Source organism: Triticum urartu, chromosome 2A (genome assembly GCF_056163025.1).
Source record: "Triticum urartu cultivar PI428250 chromosome 2A, HENAU_Tu73, whole genome shotgun sequence".
Classification (NCBI taxonomy): domain Eukaryota; kingdom Viridiplantae; phylum Streptophyta; class Magnoliopsida; order Poales; family Poaceae; genus Triticum; species Triticum urartu.
The window spans coordinates 80,782,768-80,802,860 of NC_141874.1; the positions used below are offsets into that span (position 1 = coordinate 80,782,768).

Here is a 20,093-nt window from a genome sequence, read left to right on the forward strand (position 1 = left end):
CAATTTGAGAACCTTCCACGCTCGGAGATCTGGTAGAAAATAAGTACCAGTGAGTGGATGAGCCTCGTTGGTAGAAACTAGGGTTCTACCCGGTCTAGGGCGTAGTCTGTAAGGGAAGGAGGGGGAAGGGCGAGGGCTGGTGCGCGGCGGCCGGCGGCGTGGCGCCGTCCTTGCGACGGGAGCAGCGGCGGCGAAAGCAGGAGGCGGCTAGGGTTTAGGTCTCCCGGCTCCGAAGCCGAGCAAATATTGATTGCTTCTTACTTGATCAGATTGATACATCTCCTCTTCTTATATAAAGAGGTTTACTTTACTCCTAAGCAAACGATCCTAATATGATAAGATAATTGGGCTAAGCCCCTAATTAAGATACTTGGGCCATAACTCACTGGGCTAAGCCTCTATGCCGGTCATAACACTTCTCCCCGCCTGCACAAACAGCGCGTCCTCGAGCTGTAAGGTGGGGAAGCACTTGCTGATGTTATGACCGGCTGGGCCTACAGCCGTAGGAGGCCCACCGGGCAGGCTTAGGCCGCAAGTTATCTTAATTTTATTTTCAGATCGTGGTTATATATACAAGTTGTAAGACTATTTTCAGATTTAAGCAATAAGACTATTCTGTTGCCCGGCTCCCAGAGGAGCCGGAACCCTAAACCCTAGCCGCCTCCTGCTTGCGCCGCCGCCGCCGAACCGCAAGGACGGCGCCCCGCCGCCGGCCGCCGTGCTCCAGCCCTCGCCACCTCCCTCGTCCCCCTACAGCCTACGCCCTAGGCAGGGCAAAACCCTAGCTCCTATCACCTTGGTATCATCCAGCTCGGGTTCGACCATGTCATCCTCACCACCATCGCCGTCGCTACCCCCTACCACCACCACCACCGCCGCGCCGACGCCGATCGTCACGGGCCCGCTGGCCCTCCCATCGGCGCCGCTGGACCTCCTCTCCGGCGCGTCCACCGGCCTGCTGCCGCCCCCCGTCACCATGACGCCGCCATCTCCATCGATCCCACCGGCCCAATACTCGCCGGAGGCCATGGCCGGTGTCCTCAACGACCTGGTCATCGCGGTCCAGGGCATCTGGCTTTACCTGGCCAGCCCGTACGGGCCGCCACCGCCGCTTCCGCCACCCGTGCCCTCCGGACCGCCGGCTCTCCCGTGGTACTCGGTGCCCGCGGCCCTCACCGGAGGCTACCCGGCGCTACAGCCGCCGTCCGCTCCAGCGCCGGCCTGGCCACAGTGGCCTGCGCCAGCACCCGCGGCGCCCCCTGTGTCTACCGCTCCCGCCCCAGCCCCGTGGTCGGCCTGGCCCGCGCCGGCTGCGCCGAGCCATGCGCCATCACCGCCACCCAGCATCGGCCTAAGTCAGGCTACTCCAGGAGGGCTCCCGATCCAGCAGGTGCGGTTTCCACCGTCGCCTTCTCCGATTCCGGCCTGGCTCACCGGGACGTCGCCACCACCAGTTTACACGGAGGCCGGGGACCCGTCAGTGCGCTCGCTGCAGTCCAGGGCACCGTCATCCGCTCTCCGCATCGCCGAGCCGGTGGGCGCTGGCGCGCCGACCCCGACGCCACCCCGGTTCGCCCGGATCGACTTCGCCACCTATGACGGCTCGGACGACCCTCTTAACTGGTTAAACCAGTGTGACCAGTTTTTTCGGGGGCAGCGCACGCCTACGTCGGAGCGCACTTGGCTCGCTTCCTACCACCTCCGGGGTGCAGCCCAAACATGGTACTACGCCCTCGAGCAGGACGAGGGCGGCATGCCTCCCTGGGAGCGTTTCCGGGAGCTGTGCCTCCTTCGTTTCGGGCCCCCATGGCACGGCAGCCGCCTGTCCGAGTTGGGCCGTTTACCCTTCACGTCCACGGTCCAGGATTTCGCCGACCGTTTCCAGGCTCTGGCGTGTCACACACCGGGGGTGACGGCCCTCCAGCGGGCTGAACTCTTCGTCGGCGGCCTTCCTGACCACATCCGCGTGGACGTCGAGATGAAGGGGCCCCAAGACCTGCAGACGGCCATGTACTATGCTCGGGCATTCGAGCAGCGCGCCCAGGCCTTGACACGGCCAGCCACGCCTCGTGGGAGCCGACTTCCTCCACGGCCACTGCCGCCTGCACCCGCACCTTCAGCTGCATCACCGGCGGCCACCCCGGCCGCGACACGGCCCTTCCGGCGCCTTTCGCAGGCGGAGCAGCTCGAGCGCCGCCGCCTGGGGCTCTGCTTTAACTGTGACGCGCCCTACGCCCCGGGCCATGTCTGCCCGCGCCTCTTCTACTTGGAGACGATCGACGAGACCGAGGACGAGGACACCGATGCTGGATCCGGAGATCCGGCCGCCACGGAGGTCGCACCAGCACCTGCGCCCGCGCCAGCTACGGCACTCGTCGTCTCATTTCACGCGTTGGCCGGCATCCGTAATGAGCAGACGATGCTTGTACCGGTCACGATCCATGGCGAGACTCTGGTGGCCCTCTTGGACACGGGTTCTACACATAACTTCCTACCTGAGGCTACTATGCGGCGCCTCGCGCTACAGCCGATCGGCCGGGAGCAGCTGCGAGACACCGTCACTAATGGCGACCGCCTCCGCTGCAATGGGCTCGCTCGGGACGTGCCCATTACTATCGACGATGAGCACTTCACCATCACTTGCGCCGGCATTGATTTGGGCTGCTTCGACTTCATCCTAGGCGTCGACTTTTTGCGGACTCTCGGTCCCATCCTTTGGGACTTCGACGCCCTGACGATGACCTTCTGGCGTCTCGGCCGACGCATCCGGTGGGAGGGCGTTGGAGGCACCCCGGCGACGCCTCCGCTCCAACTGGCCGCGACCACCACTGAGGCCGAGCATCCGCTGTTAGATAACCTCCTGCAGCAGCACAGTGATCTCTTTGAGGAACCACAGCGCCTTCCGCCGGCTCAGGTCTATGACCACCGTATTCACCTCCTGCCGGGCTCGGCACCGGTGGCAGTGCGGCCCTACCGGTACCCTCGGCTGCAAAAGGACGAGTTGGAGCGGCAGTGTGCACTCATGCTTGCCGCGGGCATTATCCGGATCTCCACATCACCATTCACCGTGCCGGTCCTCCTCGTTCGCAAGTCGGACAACACGTGGCGCTTCGGCATCGACTACCGCACCCTTAATGCTCTCACACTTAAGGATAAGTTCCCTATCCCGGTGGTGGATGAACTACATGGGTCGCGCTTCTTCACGAAGCTGGATCTCCGGTCGGGGTACCATCAGGTGCGCATGCATCCAGACGACATCGCCAAAACGGCGTTTCGGACTCATCACGTCCATTTCGAGTTCTTGGTGATGCCCTTTGGCCTCTCCAACGCCCCGGCGACGTTTCAGGCCTTGATGAACGACATCCTCCGGCCCTACTTACGTCGGTTTGTGCCCGTTTTCTTTGATGACATTCTTATCTACAGCTCCTCTTGGGTAGAGCACCTCCAACATGTGGCCATCGTCTTCAACGAGCTTCGGGCGCATCATCTTCATCTTAAGCGCTCGAAGTGCTCGTTCGGGACACCTTCGGTCGCTTACTTGGGCCACGTCATCTCGGCCAAGGGAGTGGCCATGGACGCCGACAAGGTGGCGGCCGTCACCGCTTGGCCGATTCCGCAGTTGCTCAGGGCTCTCCGCGGCTTCTTGGGCCTTGCGGGATACTACCGGAAATTCATCCGGGAGTTTGGTGTCATTGCGGCCCCGCTCACGCGCCTTCTCCGTCGCGACGCCTTCTCTTGGGATGCAGAGGCCACCACCGCGTTCGAGGCCCTTAAGGGGGCCCTCACGACGGGTCCCGTCATGCAGATGCCTGATTTTGACCTACCATTCACCGTGGACTGTGACGCCTCAGGTGCGGGTTTCGGTGCGGTCCTTCATCAGGGTGATGGACCCCTCGCATTCTTCAGCCGGCCCTTTGCCGCCCGCCATCTTAAGCTGGCGGCCTATGAGCGTGAGCTCATTGGCTTGGTGCAGGCGGTGCGCCATTGGCGGCCCTATCTTTGGGGTCGCTCCTTCCGGATCCGGACGGACCACTACAGCCTCAAGTTCATGCTGGATCAGAGGCTCTCGACCGTACCGCAGCACTAGTGGATCAGTAAGCTCTTCGGGTTTGACTTCACTGTCGAATACTGTCCGGGTCGCCTTAACACGGTCGCCGACGCCCTATCTCGGCGTGACGTCGACACTGATGGGTCGGCTGAGGGAGGGGCCTTCTGCATCATTACCGGGCCCTCTTTCGCGCTCTTCGCCGACATCCGGCGGGTGACGGCTGCGGCGGCCGACGCGCTTCTCCTGCAGCAGCAGCTCGCTGCGGGGGAGCTGGATGCACCGTGGCGCCTCGCCGACGGCCTGCTGCTACATGGGCACCGAGTTTTCGTCTCGGCGCATGATGATCTTCATCACCAGGTGCTGCGCCTCGCTCACTCGGCGGGCCATGAGGGTGTGCAGAAGACGCTCCATCGTCTCCGCGCCGACTTCTACATTCCAGGTGATCGTGCCCTGGTCCGTGACTGGGTGCGGTCGTGTGTGACCTGCCAGCGCATGCATATCCAATCTAATAATTATCATTATGACCACCACATGCATATCCAATCTAATAATTATCATTATGACCACCACATGCATATCCAATCTAATAATGCTTGTTGTTATCAAAACTATATTCCTCATCAACATTTTCATCAAAACATCATCTTTATTGATGTATACAGAGTCATCACCACTCAAGAAAGAGGCATCACTACTAGGGAAAAGGCTAGCAGCAGCGCGGGTTTTAGGTGTATCAGTAGCGCGGGGACCGGCGCTACTAATAAGGCGCTACAGCTAACACATAGCAGTAGCGCGTGCTCACCAGCGCTACTGCTACACAAATGTAGCAGCAACGCGCTTAATGGAAGCTCGCTACTGCTAATAGCTATAGCGCGCTTCTCCTATGCGCGCTACTGCTACTACCGCGCTGCTGCTAACTTTTCTCCACTCGCTACTGCTAATTTTAGTAGTTTTTTTTTGTTTTTTTTCGGCATATTTGTTTTGTATTTGAACAGGCTTTATAGAAGAATCTTTAGCACATACAAATGTCATCATGATACACATACAAATGCCTGCGAGACCACAAATGTAATCATAGCATATACATACAAATAGTCTCATCATAATCATCATCCAACACAAAGTGGTATCTTGTCATCATCTCGAAAATAGTGATACATGCAAGTCTCGAATACTTGCAACTACAACGTCATCCATCTAAACAAAGGTATACGCGAGAAGAGCTATCACTATGAGTGAGAGCGGAACTATGAAGTACATGAGGTGGCGGTTAATAGTCCTCTCTCGCGCTAGCGTGAACCTCAAGTAACTAGATTCTCCTTCTTGTCTGCTTTGGAAGCCTTTATGGCTGGCGCCCGAGAACCCATTCACTTGCGCCTGACACTCATGCCACTCGTTGTACACCCCCGGAACCTTCCCTTTGTACACGACATAGCACTTCCATCTCGCCATCAAGAAACTAGGTACCTGTTAGAGATGCATGTTCATGAAGAGGATGTAAAATCATATATATGCAACAAAATATACTAGAGCAACACCGAAAAAGAAACGGTTAGCAACTAGATGCAACATACAGTACGCAAATTAATTAACTAGAGGTACGCATGTCATCATACGCAAACTAACAAAGTAGCGTTACGCAAGTTCGGCAGGGACCGTGGACATCACAAAGTTTCATCGCTACAAAAAGTATACAAGTTCAACCGACACATATCATCATCACCGGCATCATAAATCACTAGAAGTTCCATCCTTCCATATCATCGAGGATGGACCCTAGCTTCTTGAACGACGTGAGGTCTAGACATTGCATGCCTATGCGATTTCGGACGTCAGCTCGCGATATAGGGCCGTGGTGGAACATCCCCTTCTCATCGACGACTTCTTTCATGATGATCGTCGCAATGTCGCTTTGGATGCGAAAGAAGTCATATCTAAGTTTATAATCCGCTTCTCCATGAGATTCTAGCCACTTGTGGATATGATCATCATTTCTGCTTCTCATGCGAAGCTTTTGGTGATCCGTGTTGAACTGAATCATGAGATGGACGATGTAGAATCCATCCTTCTTGCTTGGTTTTGGGACATGGACGCAGGAGAAGTTAGTTTTATGCGCGAAACCCATCTTCTTGTTCCTTTGTTTCCTAATCTGCATGTGGCCACCTCTAATGCTGAAGCCTTGGAGAGCATCATCTAGAACATTCATTATGTGGGTGTAGTCTTTTTTCTCATAGTCTCTAGAAGGGTCAAAATACACGGCGTGGGAGACTTGCGGGGAAAGAAAGATAAGGACGGCGCGCCCGTTGCTGCGGGGAAAAGACACATCAAATTATTCCCCATATGAGAGAGAAGGAATGATTGAAATGTACGAAAGGGTTGTCCGAAACTGACTTACTTTGGATGATAAGGCACGAGGACAATTTCCCGGTCCTTATTCTGTACCATGAAGTTTTGGAGGTACTCCCTAGCCATTTCACGCTCAAAGTCGCCGAGACTCAAGAAATACTCGTGCATATAGTACGGATCCGTCACACAGATTTGCAAGACTTCTTCACTCTTCATGACAGAGCTCATATATAGCGCAAAAAGGTGGACGATTGTAAAATCGAGCCGCCTTGTCAGAAACATCTCAAAGATATGGTCAAACCGCAGGAAGAACACCTCCGCGGGTCGTGTCTCGACGTAGCACTTCCCCTCAGGCACACGAGCCGCGTATGTCGGATATCCTGGATCCTTTGAGGCTAGTAGGCTTTTCTCAGTCGACAACACATGGTCGTGCAGTCTCCTAAGATCCTCTGATAGTGCCTCCAGCGGTTTTGGCGGTAGGTTTTCGTATCCTCTGCTTCTTATGCTTCCTCTTTTTGGTAGCGGCATCGGCGCCGGTACCTTCCCCGCCGGTCTCAGCGCCGCCATCGGTGCCGGCGCCGTCGGTGTCGATGTCGGCGTCAGTACCATCATCGAGGCCGACCTGCAAACCTTGCTTAGCAGTCAAATAGTCGAGGTACTCTTGTTCACCCTCATAATCCATCCCGTCTGCATCTTGGTCAGAAGGCCCAGTTTCTTCGTTGTTCGACATGTTTCCTATGATTAAGTGTCCTCGTTTATTTCTAAAAGTATGAATAAATAAGAAATGACATAAAAAAGAAATCTATGTGCCAGCACTCGATATGCCAACTATGTAGCACAAATCATGCCTTTATTCATGGCAAATTTCGGCATGACCTTTGCTAAAAAATGGACATATCGAGCGCCTGAAATTCACCGGAACGGAAATGAATCAACATTCCGGCGTAACATAGGCCACTCGGATCATTTACCAAAATTGCATCACATGTCCAAGTGACATGTTCAAATTCCAAACATGACATGTCCAAAACATGACATATTCACATATCACATGTCCAGTTCAAATTTGCATATAAATTTAGCCTACCTAAATTTGCTTTAACAAGATGTTGATTTGGACAGTTGCTTAAATGCTGCCTTTTCTTTTAACTACAATTGCTTAACCCTAAATTTTTGTCCTATTTTAAAACCTAGCTAAATTCATAACTAAATAGATAACCTGATTAACCTACTGCCCTAACTAAAACCTAAGTAAATTAACCGAAGAACCCTAGCTAGCAGAGAGAGAGGGGGGGGGGTTTACAGAGGGTGCAGGGGCGAGGAGGCAGGCCCGACGACGGTCGAGGTTGGGAGGGGAGGAAGCAGATGAGGGAGGCGAGGGTCGACGGGTCGAGGGTGAGCACGCCGGGGTCGGGGGCGAGAGCCGGGTCGGGGACGAGCGCCGGGGTCGGGGCGAGGGCCGGGTCGGGGGCGAGCGCCGGGGCCGGGTCAGGGGTGAGCGCCGGCCGGGGTCAGGGGCGAGCGTCGGGGCGCGACGGTGCGATGGGGGAAGAGAGAGTGGGGATTTGGGGGGGGGGGGAAGAGGCGGGATGAAGCAGGGAGAGTGAGAATTTTGGGTTAAGTGGACATAACAGTAGCACGTTTAGACAAAACGCGCTGCTACTACCTTCACTAGCTATAGCGGTTTAGATAAAACGCGCTGCTACTACCTTCACTAGCTGTAGCAGTTTAGATAAAACGCGCTGCTACTACCTTCACTAGCTGTAGCGGTTTTATAAGGAAATCGCTACTGCTAGCTTGACTGTAGCTATTTTATAAGGAAATCGCTACTGCCAATTTTCCTTTTTGAAATACTCGCCTTTGCTGGCATCCCATGTCTTGGCCGGTGTTTTCCATAACGTGTCTAACTCCTCTTGAAGTAGCCCCAGATACAAATTAATATTATTTCCTAGTTGTTTCGGCCCTTGAATAAGCATGCTCATGTGAATGTACTTCGATTTCATGCACAACCAGGGGGGAGGTTGTACATCCATACAAACACGGGCCATGTGCTATGGTTGGTGTTCTGGTTGCCAAACGGATTCATGCCATCGGTACACGCGCCGAGCATGATGTGCCTTGCATCACATTCAAAATACCGATAGAAGCTGTTCAACGCTCTCCACTGGCTTCCATCCTTGACGTGTCTCAGCTTCGGATCATCTCCATCGTCGGGCTTCTTCCTCTCCGTGTGCCAGCGCATTAGCTTTGCTTCCTTGGGATCTACAAAATACCTCTGGAGATGGGGAGTGATCGGTAAGTACCATACCACTTTCTGGGGACATTTCTTCCCGGCCTTCTTGTATCGAGAAGCATTGCACACCGGACAGCTTGTTTTTCCGCGTGCTCCTTGCGATAAATTATGCAATCGTTGATGCATGCATGGTATCTAATGTGTGGCAGATCAAGAGGGGGCACGATCTTCTTGGCCTCATCAACACTACTAGGACATAGATTACCCGCGGGAAGAACATCCTTTAGGTACTTGAGATGCTCATCGAGGCTAGTGTCGGTCCATTTGTTTTTAGCCTTCGTCTTCAGGAGTTGGAGCATGAAACTCAAGCGGGTCACCTGAGGATTGCAACCATCATACAATGGAGTGTTCGAGTCTACCACCAGTTGCTCTAGCTTAGCCTCCCCTCTAGAAGTAGCTCTCTTAATACTCGTCTCCTTGAGAAGCAATGCTTGAACATGAGGGTCCCACACGATTGAACTTAGTACCGACGAACTCTGCTGCGTGGAGTCCATGTCGTTCTCTCCGCCGCCATGTCCGACCCCTTCTCCGCCGCCATGTCCGGCCCCTTCTCCACCGCCATGTCCGACCCCTTCTCCGCCGCCATGTTCGGCCTCTTCCCCGCCGCCATTATCGATCATCTCTTCATCTTGCCCCGTGTCATCATTGCCTGCCCCGTCGGCATCCTCAACATCGTCATCCTCATCTTCAATTATCCACCGAGTATAGCCATTCATGAAACTAGTCATGAGCAGGTGCGCTTCGACATGACCATCATCATGGGGGTCGAGCCAAACTATTCCTTTGCATTTTCGACACGGACATAAAACCTCTGTCCGATTATTTTCTTTCATGTCATGCACCGCCGACCGCAACCACCTGTCCACCATCGTTCCACTGACCATCGTCAACTCTGCACGGTAATAATAAACAAATTGATTATAAAAATGCATGCATGCATCAAAGTCATACAAAAATTCGGCATGACCTTCCTTAAAAATAGGACATATATAGATCTAGAGTTTGCCCGGAATTCACCGAAACGGGAATAAATCGACATTTCGGCAAAACATAGGCAACTCAAGAGCACAATTTGGCATCAACTCATGCCACACACACAATTTCCATAAACATATCACACACACATAAACATATTTCCATTTTGCAAAAGCATGAAATTTTAATCACCTATATCTCGAGATCGAGCACATGGTGGAGATGATGATGTAGGGAGATGAAAAGTGCACAAAGCTCTTCTTGACAAAGATAGATCTAGTTAGGGGGCAAATATGTCACTTAACTAAATGCTACATCTACCTAACTACCTAATTTGGGAGGAGACAATTTCAACTAGTGGAGGGGGAAGGAAAAAGAGAAAAGAGGTGCATTAATGGAGGTGGTGTAGTTATGTAGGAGTAATGAAGAGAGAGAAAGGTAGGTAGAAGAGGGAGAGTAATGGGGGAGAAGTATTAAGGAAGAAGAAGAGTGAGAGTGGGAGAGGTACGGGAAAGGGAGAGGAGGGGGAGGGGGAGGACGGGTGGGGAAAAGGTGGTGGGTGCGGATTAGCAGTAGCAGCAGCGCGCTTTCGGTACAAGCGCTACTACTAACCGGGACCAAAAGTGTGCCCGATTTGAATTTGAAAAATAGCAGCATCGACCTCAGAAAAACAACGCTACTGCTACAGCTATAGCAGTAGCGCGGCTCGCGGCACCGCGCTGCTGCTAAATGGAGTTGGGTGGGCACTGTCGGTCGATATTTGTAGCAGTGCGGGTTACGCCGAGCGCGCTACTGCTAAGCACTTGTCAGTAGCGGGTTTTCCACACCCCCGCTACTGCTAATTAGCAGCAGCGCTCCTTTTTGAGCCGCGCTGCTGCTAAGGTTCTGTGTATAGGGTTTTCCCTAGTAGTGCATCATCAGTATTATAGTTCTGCTCTCTCTTACCGCTATCTTCACAATTATCACCTTCATAATCTCTTGATCAGTGATGTATTCAGAAGCACAATTCCTTTTATCATCATCAATAGTTTCATCACAATACTCTTTGATCATGATGTGCTTAGACCCCACTAGAAAACTTTCCAATTTCCAAGACAGACGGATGGTGTAGATTAAAACATACCTTCTCTATCTAACACGCTTCTATGCAAGCTAGCATGATTGATTCTTCTCTAGCCGCTGATCGATTCTATGTAATGCTAGTAGCTATGCAACGCGCATGAACACAAGGCGACTATTGCCATAGGACGACGACGGTACAGGCGATGAAGATTATTCAGGTGGCAGGCAATGTCATTCCAAGATGTGTCGCCCTACTGGTTGGTGATTGCATAAAGATCCACCGAAGGACCAATCAGCGGCCCACGCAACACATGCCTCTGTGACCGGTCGTCTTACCAAGGGGAGTCATCGGCACAACAAGAACTGCACAACAAATATTTTTTACGGAGTAGTATGAATTTAATTTGAATTACAGCATTGGGTTTGGAGAATATTAATCTCTTAGTTGATATTGATGGATGAAAATACCCTTCTAAGATATTTTTTTGCTTGGGAGGGGGGGTACCCAAGCAAACCTCAAATAAAAAATGCAACATACAAATTAGTGAAGCTACAGCTCAGTATTGGTTAGATTAACATTTTTAACATTCATTATCTGCAATTTTTTTGGATAAGAATTAAATCATCCAGCTCTCTTATTTGCAATAAACCTTTTGGCGGCCGAAGCTGTCGTCTCGGATATGTTGGGCCCATGTCTACCAGTAGATTAGATGGATCTCTGAGTGTGTTGGTGTTGTTGAGCATAATGTTACAATTGACATCAATGGCAGCGAAAATGAACATATGCATGTTGTGTGTGTGTGTGGGGGGGGGGGGGGGGGGAGGGGGGATGCCCCCATCCCAGGTTGCATAGCATCCTGATATGGATACATCTGATTATCTTATCTACCGGTCAGAGCCTGCTCAAAGATGAATCCACTACGTCCAAGATGGTTTCCTTGGTCCAATGTCACCAAACCTAGTTTGATTTGGTAGCCGATCAGTATCGATAACACCAACCGAACTCAACTAAACTGAAAAGCAGGCATAAAGGTGTGCGGTGCAGACTCGCCTGCATGAGGAGATAGGCACCACCATTTCGTTTGCTTGTGACAATCTCTAAAATGAGAATATGAAAGTTGTAGATGTTTGGTTTGTTGGAGGAGCACTCACTCGTCGTATATTCGTGGGACATGTAACCACTGTTATGGTAAATCATTAATGTTATTGAGGAATTATTATTGAAGTAAGTATTTTGAGATTGCAAGGTTCGAGGAACTTACTGGGTTCCGGCAACAATGCGCTCCACATCGTGTGATTTGTTGCCTCCAAAAACCCTTGCCAACCAAAATTCCAAGATTTTGGGTTTCAATTCACTGTCCAGTAGGACATTTGATCTTCTCAATCTCGAGGAATGATCCTGTCATGTGAATCCTCATGGTGGTATTGCATGCCTTAGGCTATATCATATATGATCATTAACACATACAACTTAGTGCGTTTCTCTGCATCTGCGATGATGGAAGGATAGAAGACATAGAAAACAAATGCATGCACGATACATTATAGACGAATTGCATTGGTTAGTGGTGGGATGGCCCCCACAGGCTTATGATCAAGATGGCAACAAACAATCAAGCTCTCCTGCTCCTCAGAACAAGCGCCCACAATTCACACAATTTTTTTGTGTTGTAGCTTAGCAAGAAAAATCAACTCGTTTTTCAAATTGTTGATCCCCTGTTGAGAAGTCTGTGATAGCTTCTTAATATCGACTAGTTGATGGCCAGGAAGAGTTCCCTGATGTACAAAATTGAGACATGCATTATTCAACACAAAATAAGAAATGAAGACATCAATCCAAACTGCTGCAACATAAAGTAGGTGTACCTTCTAAACTATGCTAAAACCACCTTTGCCTGGCTTGTTATTTAATCATATTCCCCCGTTGCATTTCGGAGTGTTTGTAGATCAATATAAAGGGACTCAATAACTTTTTATCCTTAGGATCAATTATATCACCTTCAAAGTAAAATATTAACACGACCCGTTACAATTCCACCTTGAAAATATAATATGCATAGCGAGATTACTCAATGACTGATTTTTTGGGAACATAAGACTTCATTAAAGGTAGACATATTCCGTAAAATGTTGGAGTGTCTCACTAAGTGGTGCATAACATCCATCGCTCAAAAGAACCAAGGGTGATCATAAAACTTGATTACAAGAAAGCGTATGCATGACCATGTGTATCGAGGCTTCCTTTTTGAAATCCTACACACTAGAGGATTTAGCAAAAAGTGTATTGGTGGATTTCAAATCATATAGACCCATTGTTTTTTCTTTGAAAGGCTCCTCCCCATTGCAATTTTGGAAGGGGTCATGTGGGCTGCTCACGCAACAAATTTTTGGGTTTAGGTGGAAAATAGATAATGGTTGTGAAAAGTATATTTTTAAAGAATACGCAAGACATGTCCGTGTTATAAGAACGAAAAAAATATGAGTTTATTATAACGTGAGGCGTTTGTGCGCTCACTCTCGACATATAAGGGTTGTATCTAAAGGAAAACTAAGCAACCACAAGAACGACACACACTCTAGCGTAATCCTATATATTTAAATAGTTAATCCCCACTAACTCAATTATCTTAACATGCAATGTTAACTCATCATGTCGCTATGCACGCCCCACTAAATTTAATTCCCTCACCATGCAAATGTGTCAATTCACCATGCCGCTATGCATGAGATAAGAACGATATAGCATGCATCATGCTTGTTACTAATATTAAATAAATGGTCTGTACCTATATATAATCAAATACAATATATTATATGTACCTTTTTAATTATCATATTACTAATCAGAATACTAAAGTTTCATACTACCAAATCTCATTGAAATAACTGCATCCAATTCCCGTTACAACGCACGTGGTATTATCTCCAGTTATCCTAGTGCTCTGACACCCTGTGTTGGAACGTCGGTCACTTTATGGTCTGGTTGTGCTGCATAAGGGTGGTCTTTGATGTACAACAACCACTTTATGGTCAACGTTGATGTCGAAAAAGAGATTAAAGGAATGAGCTCTTTTATGGTGCCATATACTTGACTATATATTAGTGCTAAAAAACTAGTATACAAACATCTGATGATTAAGATTAATTGTATACTACTAAGCATTATACCTCTGGTATGGGTAGTATACATGAGCAATATATGTAGTATAAGTGCATTATGGGGAAAGAACACAAATGGCATCACTGTAATATATTTTAAACGCTAAAATCGACCTTGACAGTTAGATATTCCCTATATTATATACCACTAAGTAGTAGTATAAGGCATCTTAAAATAGCTCAAACAAGCTAAAGTTTTTTCAAAAAAAAAACTAAAGCTTGCCATCTTCAAATAGCCTACTATGCGCACAAAGATGCATGTGTAGGCACAGTGAGAGGGAGAAGTCGTCATAAGTTTATCGCTTCTTTCCTTTCAAACTTCCCTTTCCATTTTTCCTTTCTATTGTTGTGATCAATCAGTATTTGCATGTTTACCATTTTGTGTATTTCAAATTTGTGAAAGTCTATACAACATTTTAGAATTTATTTCAACAATTTTTTACATGAATATGTTGAAATAGTATACCAAATTGATTGTGCTAGTATTTTTAAAACTTTCAAAAATAATAACAGTAAAAGATAAATTGTTTTTATTGGAGCCTTCATCTTCCATGGTGAGAACACAAATCAAAGTGCATGGGGTAGGATCAATAAACATAGGAGAATAGGAGGAAATGGGGTGCACGGGTGGAGAGTATCCTTTTGAGCTTGAGCTCATCTGAGCTCAGATGAACAGTAAATTCAGAAAACATTCGAAAAAAACTGAAAAAAATTCATGGTATACTTTGAAAATTTCCTATATGTTTGCAAATTTTCATCATGAGATAACATTCATGGAAGCCGAGGCAAAAAAACAAAACATTGTGCTCCAAAATGCTTTCAAAAGTAGCATTTTCAGGGCATCATTTTTGTTTTTTAGTGACGCCTTCCTCGAATGTGTTCTCATGATGAAAATTTGCAAGCACTTAGAATATCTGTAAAAGTTCACCACAAAAAGCAATGTTGATTACAAAAGAGGCTGAGTGGGACCTCATGCATCATAATTGCTTCTTAACTTTTTAACCTCCTTATCACTATTGTAGTCCTCTTGAAACCTAGAGTCACGGGGGATGGCTGGGTAGTGTCATAACCCACGCCAATTGAGGTGAAAAAGTAAGGAAGTTGTCTGAATATTGTTGCCAGCTACGATCTGTTGAATTAGGCTATTGTATTTATTTGTTGCCCGTTTTATTGCTTGTCATGATGTTAGTTTTAGCATTTGCTTCTATCCAGACATAACACTTTAGGAAACAGGTGGCATGACTTGATGTCTTACACTTGAAATAATCTAGTCGCACCTTGTCCTTCATTGAGGGCCAGAAGGTGAAGTTGATGGGGGTGTGTGTGGAGAGAACAAGAAAACCTGGTGCATGATTTGTGTGCAAAAGACCAAGGAAGCAAGCATTATAGATACTTAATGGTCGCTGGAGAGAATAGGGGGAAGTACAACACAACCATCGTGCTTGACGTGCTCCTCTTGCTCAACACACGTAGTTATGAATTATTTTATAGTCAATTATTCACATTTAATTTGTTCTTATACGGTAGCAACGATGAGTATCTAACTAGTACATTTTGATACCCAAGCAAACAGTATTAGCTTGTTGTATATTAGATACTCTATGAATCCAAACCCACGGCTAGCTTGCAACTCATCAAATAGATTTAGAACTGAAGAAGGTTTCTCCCCCAGTACTTTATTGAGACTTTCACTCAACATAAAAATTTGGCAATACTCCTTTTTCTGGCCCACTTCTCCACACAAAAGTTCACCATTCCTTGGGTGCTAAATCTCAAGTGCACCCTTGTAAAAGGCATACTTCTTTTGAATTGGTAAATCATATTTTTTCTATTTAATATAGAAGAAACGACACAAATTAGAATTCATGCATGTATACATGTTTAAACAACATAATGCATGGTCAATACCAAAGAGCCGCCTAACAATATGTGGTACAAATGGCAATGCCATACATTCTCGTGAATGCACAAATGGGTTCGTTACCGACAAGTACATGCATGAAACTGTAGTTGCAACATAATTAGCTAAGTGCAAATGCACAATATAAAATATATTTACACAACATCAATCTTTCACCAATAATATGCACTCTAGTAAGCATATCATCCACAAAAAACGGTATTAATATGATCCCATATAACAATAATTAACAAGATAAAAGTTTAAAAGGGAGACACTCTCTGTACACTATGTTTACCATCAAAATACATACATGGTCTTTGACTCATTAATCAGCAATTTGTTGGATCGTACGGACAAGATATTGCTTGTAGAATTGTGTTTACGTCCTGGCATGCATGTGTTGCAGCCAGTTTGTTATGTAAATATTAAGGAGCTATCTTGCAACATTTATGGGCAAGGTTATTAGGTGCACAATGAGGATACATGAAACCGAGAATTCAGCCCAGGACTGAAAACCTGATAAACTAATTCAAAGCCCAAGCATATAATACTAGTTTAATCACTAGCAATCGGCAAGGAAATAGGTTTAATGAACCAATAATGCATCAGTGTAATGTCATGAAATGCTAGAGCGCATGCACACAATTGGAAATGTCATAAAAAAGACAGCGTTGTCCTCCTGCGCGAATCCATTTCCATCCATTGGATGCCAAGTCTCCACTGTGCCACGCCGCCGAGATCCGCCGCCATGGATGTGTAGGATGAAGCACCGCTCCGCCACCTACCGATGCCCGACCACCAAGCCGTCCACATGTCCGTCCAGCCGTTGCATGTCTCCAAAGATGAGGCCCCCACGGGGGTGACAACGAAGACATTGCCATCAACCGATCCAGGAGGCCCCTCAATGCCTCCAACAAGGGCTACGACGCCCACGGGCACCAACATCAATGGTAGCCTCCTCCAGATCCGAGGTATCCCCCGGAAAAATGAAGCAAGGGACGCCCCACCATCGCCTCCAACAAGGAAAACGACACCCACGGGCACCGCCGATGATGATGGCATCCTCACCCACTTCAGCAGCTAGGCCATCATCTCCTCCTCTAGTTGATTCGCCACCGGGAAGCCACCGCGAGGCAACACCCACCAACCAGATCCCTTTGGATCGACAATGAAGACAACCACAGGTAGAGAAGGTCACATCGCCGCGTGACCGGCACCATGGCCACACACCCATCCTCCTGAGGCGCCCGCTCAAGATCCACCATCACAAAGCCACCTCCAAACCGCGACGGAGGGATGCCCCGCCACCGCCATCATCCCCCGTTCGCACGGGCTTTGCCCAGCCTGGATCCGACAGCGGCGGGAGGGGAGGCAGAGGGAAGGGGGGAGGCGGACGAGTGGCGGAGGAGATCGGGAGGGCAGGTGAGGTGGAGGGGAGGGGAGGTGGAGGGGAGGGGAGGCGGAGGAGATCGGAATTCATAAAATGCTAGTAACCTTTTCTTTCAAAAAAAAAGAACTACTAGTTGCCTCCACCGAGAAAACTAATACTCCCTCTATGCTTGAAAAGTGGGTGTGTATAAATTATGTCTGAAGTCAAATGGTGTAAAATTTGAACGAGTTTATAAGAAAAGATAAATCAATAATTGCAATGCCAAATTAATTTCATTACATGGACAATAAACAACATTCTCGTATTCTATCTATCTAGTATTGTAGTTATTGATGATCCTAGAAATTTGATGGAACTATGCGAGTTCCGACAAAATGTAGATGCATATTTATTAACTAGGGCGGAGTACCAGACAGTTAGCGGAAAACTAAGACAAATGCATGGATCAACATATATTGGAGTAATTCAAGTAGTTAATTGTCTGGTTACCCACACAATATGATGCATGTTTTGACAACTGAAGTGGTAATAGTGTAGCTCAGCAAAGAAATACTAGCCAGAGGTATCTGGTTTTGGAGGAACCAACCCGCGAGGCCAGAAATTGTGCTTTTCGCGGCGGCTACATGCTAAAAAGTTGAAGTTAAACCAAATCTCATCCCTGAAACCAATACGGATGCATCACATAGGACTGACAGGCTCGACTCGAAGTCGGCACCCTGAAACATAGAACACTAGCAAGGCATACAAAAATATAGTAAGGCCCATCAACGAAAGTTGTTCAAACAACAAAAGTAATATTTTTCTAGTCGAATTTTGAATATTTTCTATAGTCTAATATCCGGCAAAACTTGTTCAAACAACCAAGCAAGGTAAAGATCTATTACCGGGTTGTTCGAATTGTAATGGCGAAGGAGGAAGGGCGATCTGGACATGTGGGAGAACAATGGCTTCGTGGCACTCCCTGCATGCGTGCATCTATGAGTACATACATGTTAGGACTAATGGTCTTACAGCATCTTAATATTACTAGCGAGATCGTCGTAGTATATTAATATGTAATAGCTAGCGGATGAACTTAATCTGCGAGGGATGATGTATAGCTGTATAGGAGGGAGCAATACACTTCTGAGCTGCGGGCCGTACAACACCATGTTGCGGCGACGCTTCCGCTCCAACCTGTCCATGAAGCGTTGGACATGGCGTTGTTGCTAGTAGAATACAACGGTCTCCACGGAGCACTGAGCATGCTCTCAAAGGGAGACACTGACTACACACTATGTTTACCATCAAAATACATAATGGTATTTGACTCACTAGTCACCAATTTGTTGGATCGTATGGACTAGATATTGCATGTACAATTGTGTTTACGTCCTGTTATGCGTGCAGCCAGTTGGTTATGCAAAAGTTATATTGAGGAGATATCTTGCAACATGTATCGGCAAGGATATTAGGTGCACAATGAGGATATCTGAAAACGAGAATTCAGAGATCCTGGGACTGAGAATCTGGTCGACTAATGGAAAGCCCAAACAGATGATACTAGTTTAATTACTAGCAACCGGCAAGAGAATAGGTTTAACAAGAGAATAATGCATTATCAGTGTAATGTCATGAAATGCTAGAGCCAAACCGTGGGGGCATGTATACAATTGAAAAGGAAAAGCAGCCAACCCTTGGTAGCCTTTTTTTAAGAACTACCCTCCGGAGGGTACTGGTTGCTCTTAAGGTTATGCGTTGAAGGTTCTCATGCAAAGTAGAGCAAACAAGTGAAAGTAGAACTTTGTTTTCTTTGATCAACCAGGACGTACGGAGACATGGAATTCATAAATTTATAAACTGCTAATATCCCTTACTTACAAAAATAAAACTACCCCCTCTAGTGTAAAAAATGCTTTTATATTATGGGACGAAGAGAGTACTAGTTAGCCTCTTCGAGAAAATAATACTCCCTCCATGCTTGAAAAGTGCGAGTATGAATTATGTCTGAAGTCAAATGGTGCAAAGTTTGGCTGCATTTATACGAAAAAATATCAACAATTGCAATGCCAAATTAGTATCATAACATGTACAATAAACAACAATTTCATATTATATCTATTTAATATTGTAGTTGTTGATGGGTGTTCCTACAAATTTGGTCGAACCATTCATGCACCATATGACTTTCGACAAAATTTGTATGGCCATGTTTTTTAAATTAAAATTAAGTCGGAGGGAGTACTACACAGCTAGCAGAAAACTAGGACAAATGCAGGAATCAACATATGTTAGAATAATTCAAGTAGTTAATTGTACAGTTACCCACCCAATATGATGCATGTTTCGACAACTGGTTTGCCGAAGCGGTCATAGTGTAGCTCAGCCTTATTTCTCAGAGGTATCTGGTTCTGGAACAACCCTCCCGTGAGCCCAGAAGTTGTGCTTTTCGTGGCGGCGGCGAGCTAAAAAGTTGAAGTAAAACCAAATCTCACCCCTGAAACCGACACGGTTGCATGACATAGGACTGACAGGCTCGAACTCGGCACCCTGAAACATAGAGCACAAGGAAAGCATAGGAAGATATAGTAAGGCCCGTCAAACAAACATGTCAAATAGCAAAAAGAATATTTTCTAGTCTAATATCCAACAAAACTTGTTCAAACAACCAAGCAAGGTAATGATCTATTACCGGGTTGTTCAAATTGTAATGGCGAAGGGTGATCTGGACATGTGGGAGAACGATGGCTTTGTTGCGCTCCCTGCATGCGTGCATATATGAATACATACATTTTAGGACTAATGGTCTCACAACATCTTAATATTACTAGCTAGATCGTCCTAGTATATCAATATGGAACAGCTAGTGGATGAACTTAATCTGCGAGGGATGATGCATAGGAGGGAGCAATACACTTCTGAGCTCGGGCCGTACAAC

General features: G+C 47.4%; 1 protein-coding gene across 1 annotated transcript; it reads left to right on the plus strand.

Moving 5' to 3' along the window:
* The first annotated feature begins 823 nt into the window (after positions 1-823).
* LOC147983918 (uncharacterized) lies at positions 824-18,727 on the plus strand. The gene is made up of 3 exons (XM_087540913.1): positions 824-3,976; positions 4,088-4,501; positions 18,566-18,727. Exons 1-3 carry the CDS (start codon positions 824-826, stop codon positions 18,725-18,727), a joined length of 3,729 nt encoding a protein of 1,242 aa, XP_087397039.1.
* Positions 18,728-20,093: the final 1,366 nt, after the last annotated feature.

Bases quoted from the DNA above. Each gene is read 5' to 3' on its own strand.
- LOC147983918 (XM_087540913.1), top strand. From the start codon at position 824: ATGTCATCCTCACCACCATCGCCGTCGCTACCCCCTACCACCACCACC. The intron at 3,977-4,087 runs GTGCGCCATTGG...CCGCAGCACTAG, and splicing joins TCATTGGCTTGGTGCAGGCG to TGGATCAGTAAGCTCTTCGG. The intron at 4,502-18,565 runs GTCCGTGACTGG...TTATGCGTGCAG, and splicing joins TTCCAGGTGATCGTGCCCTG to CCAGTTGGTTATGCAAAAGT.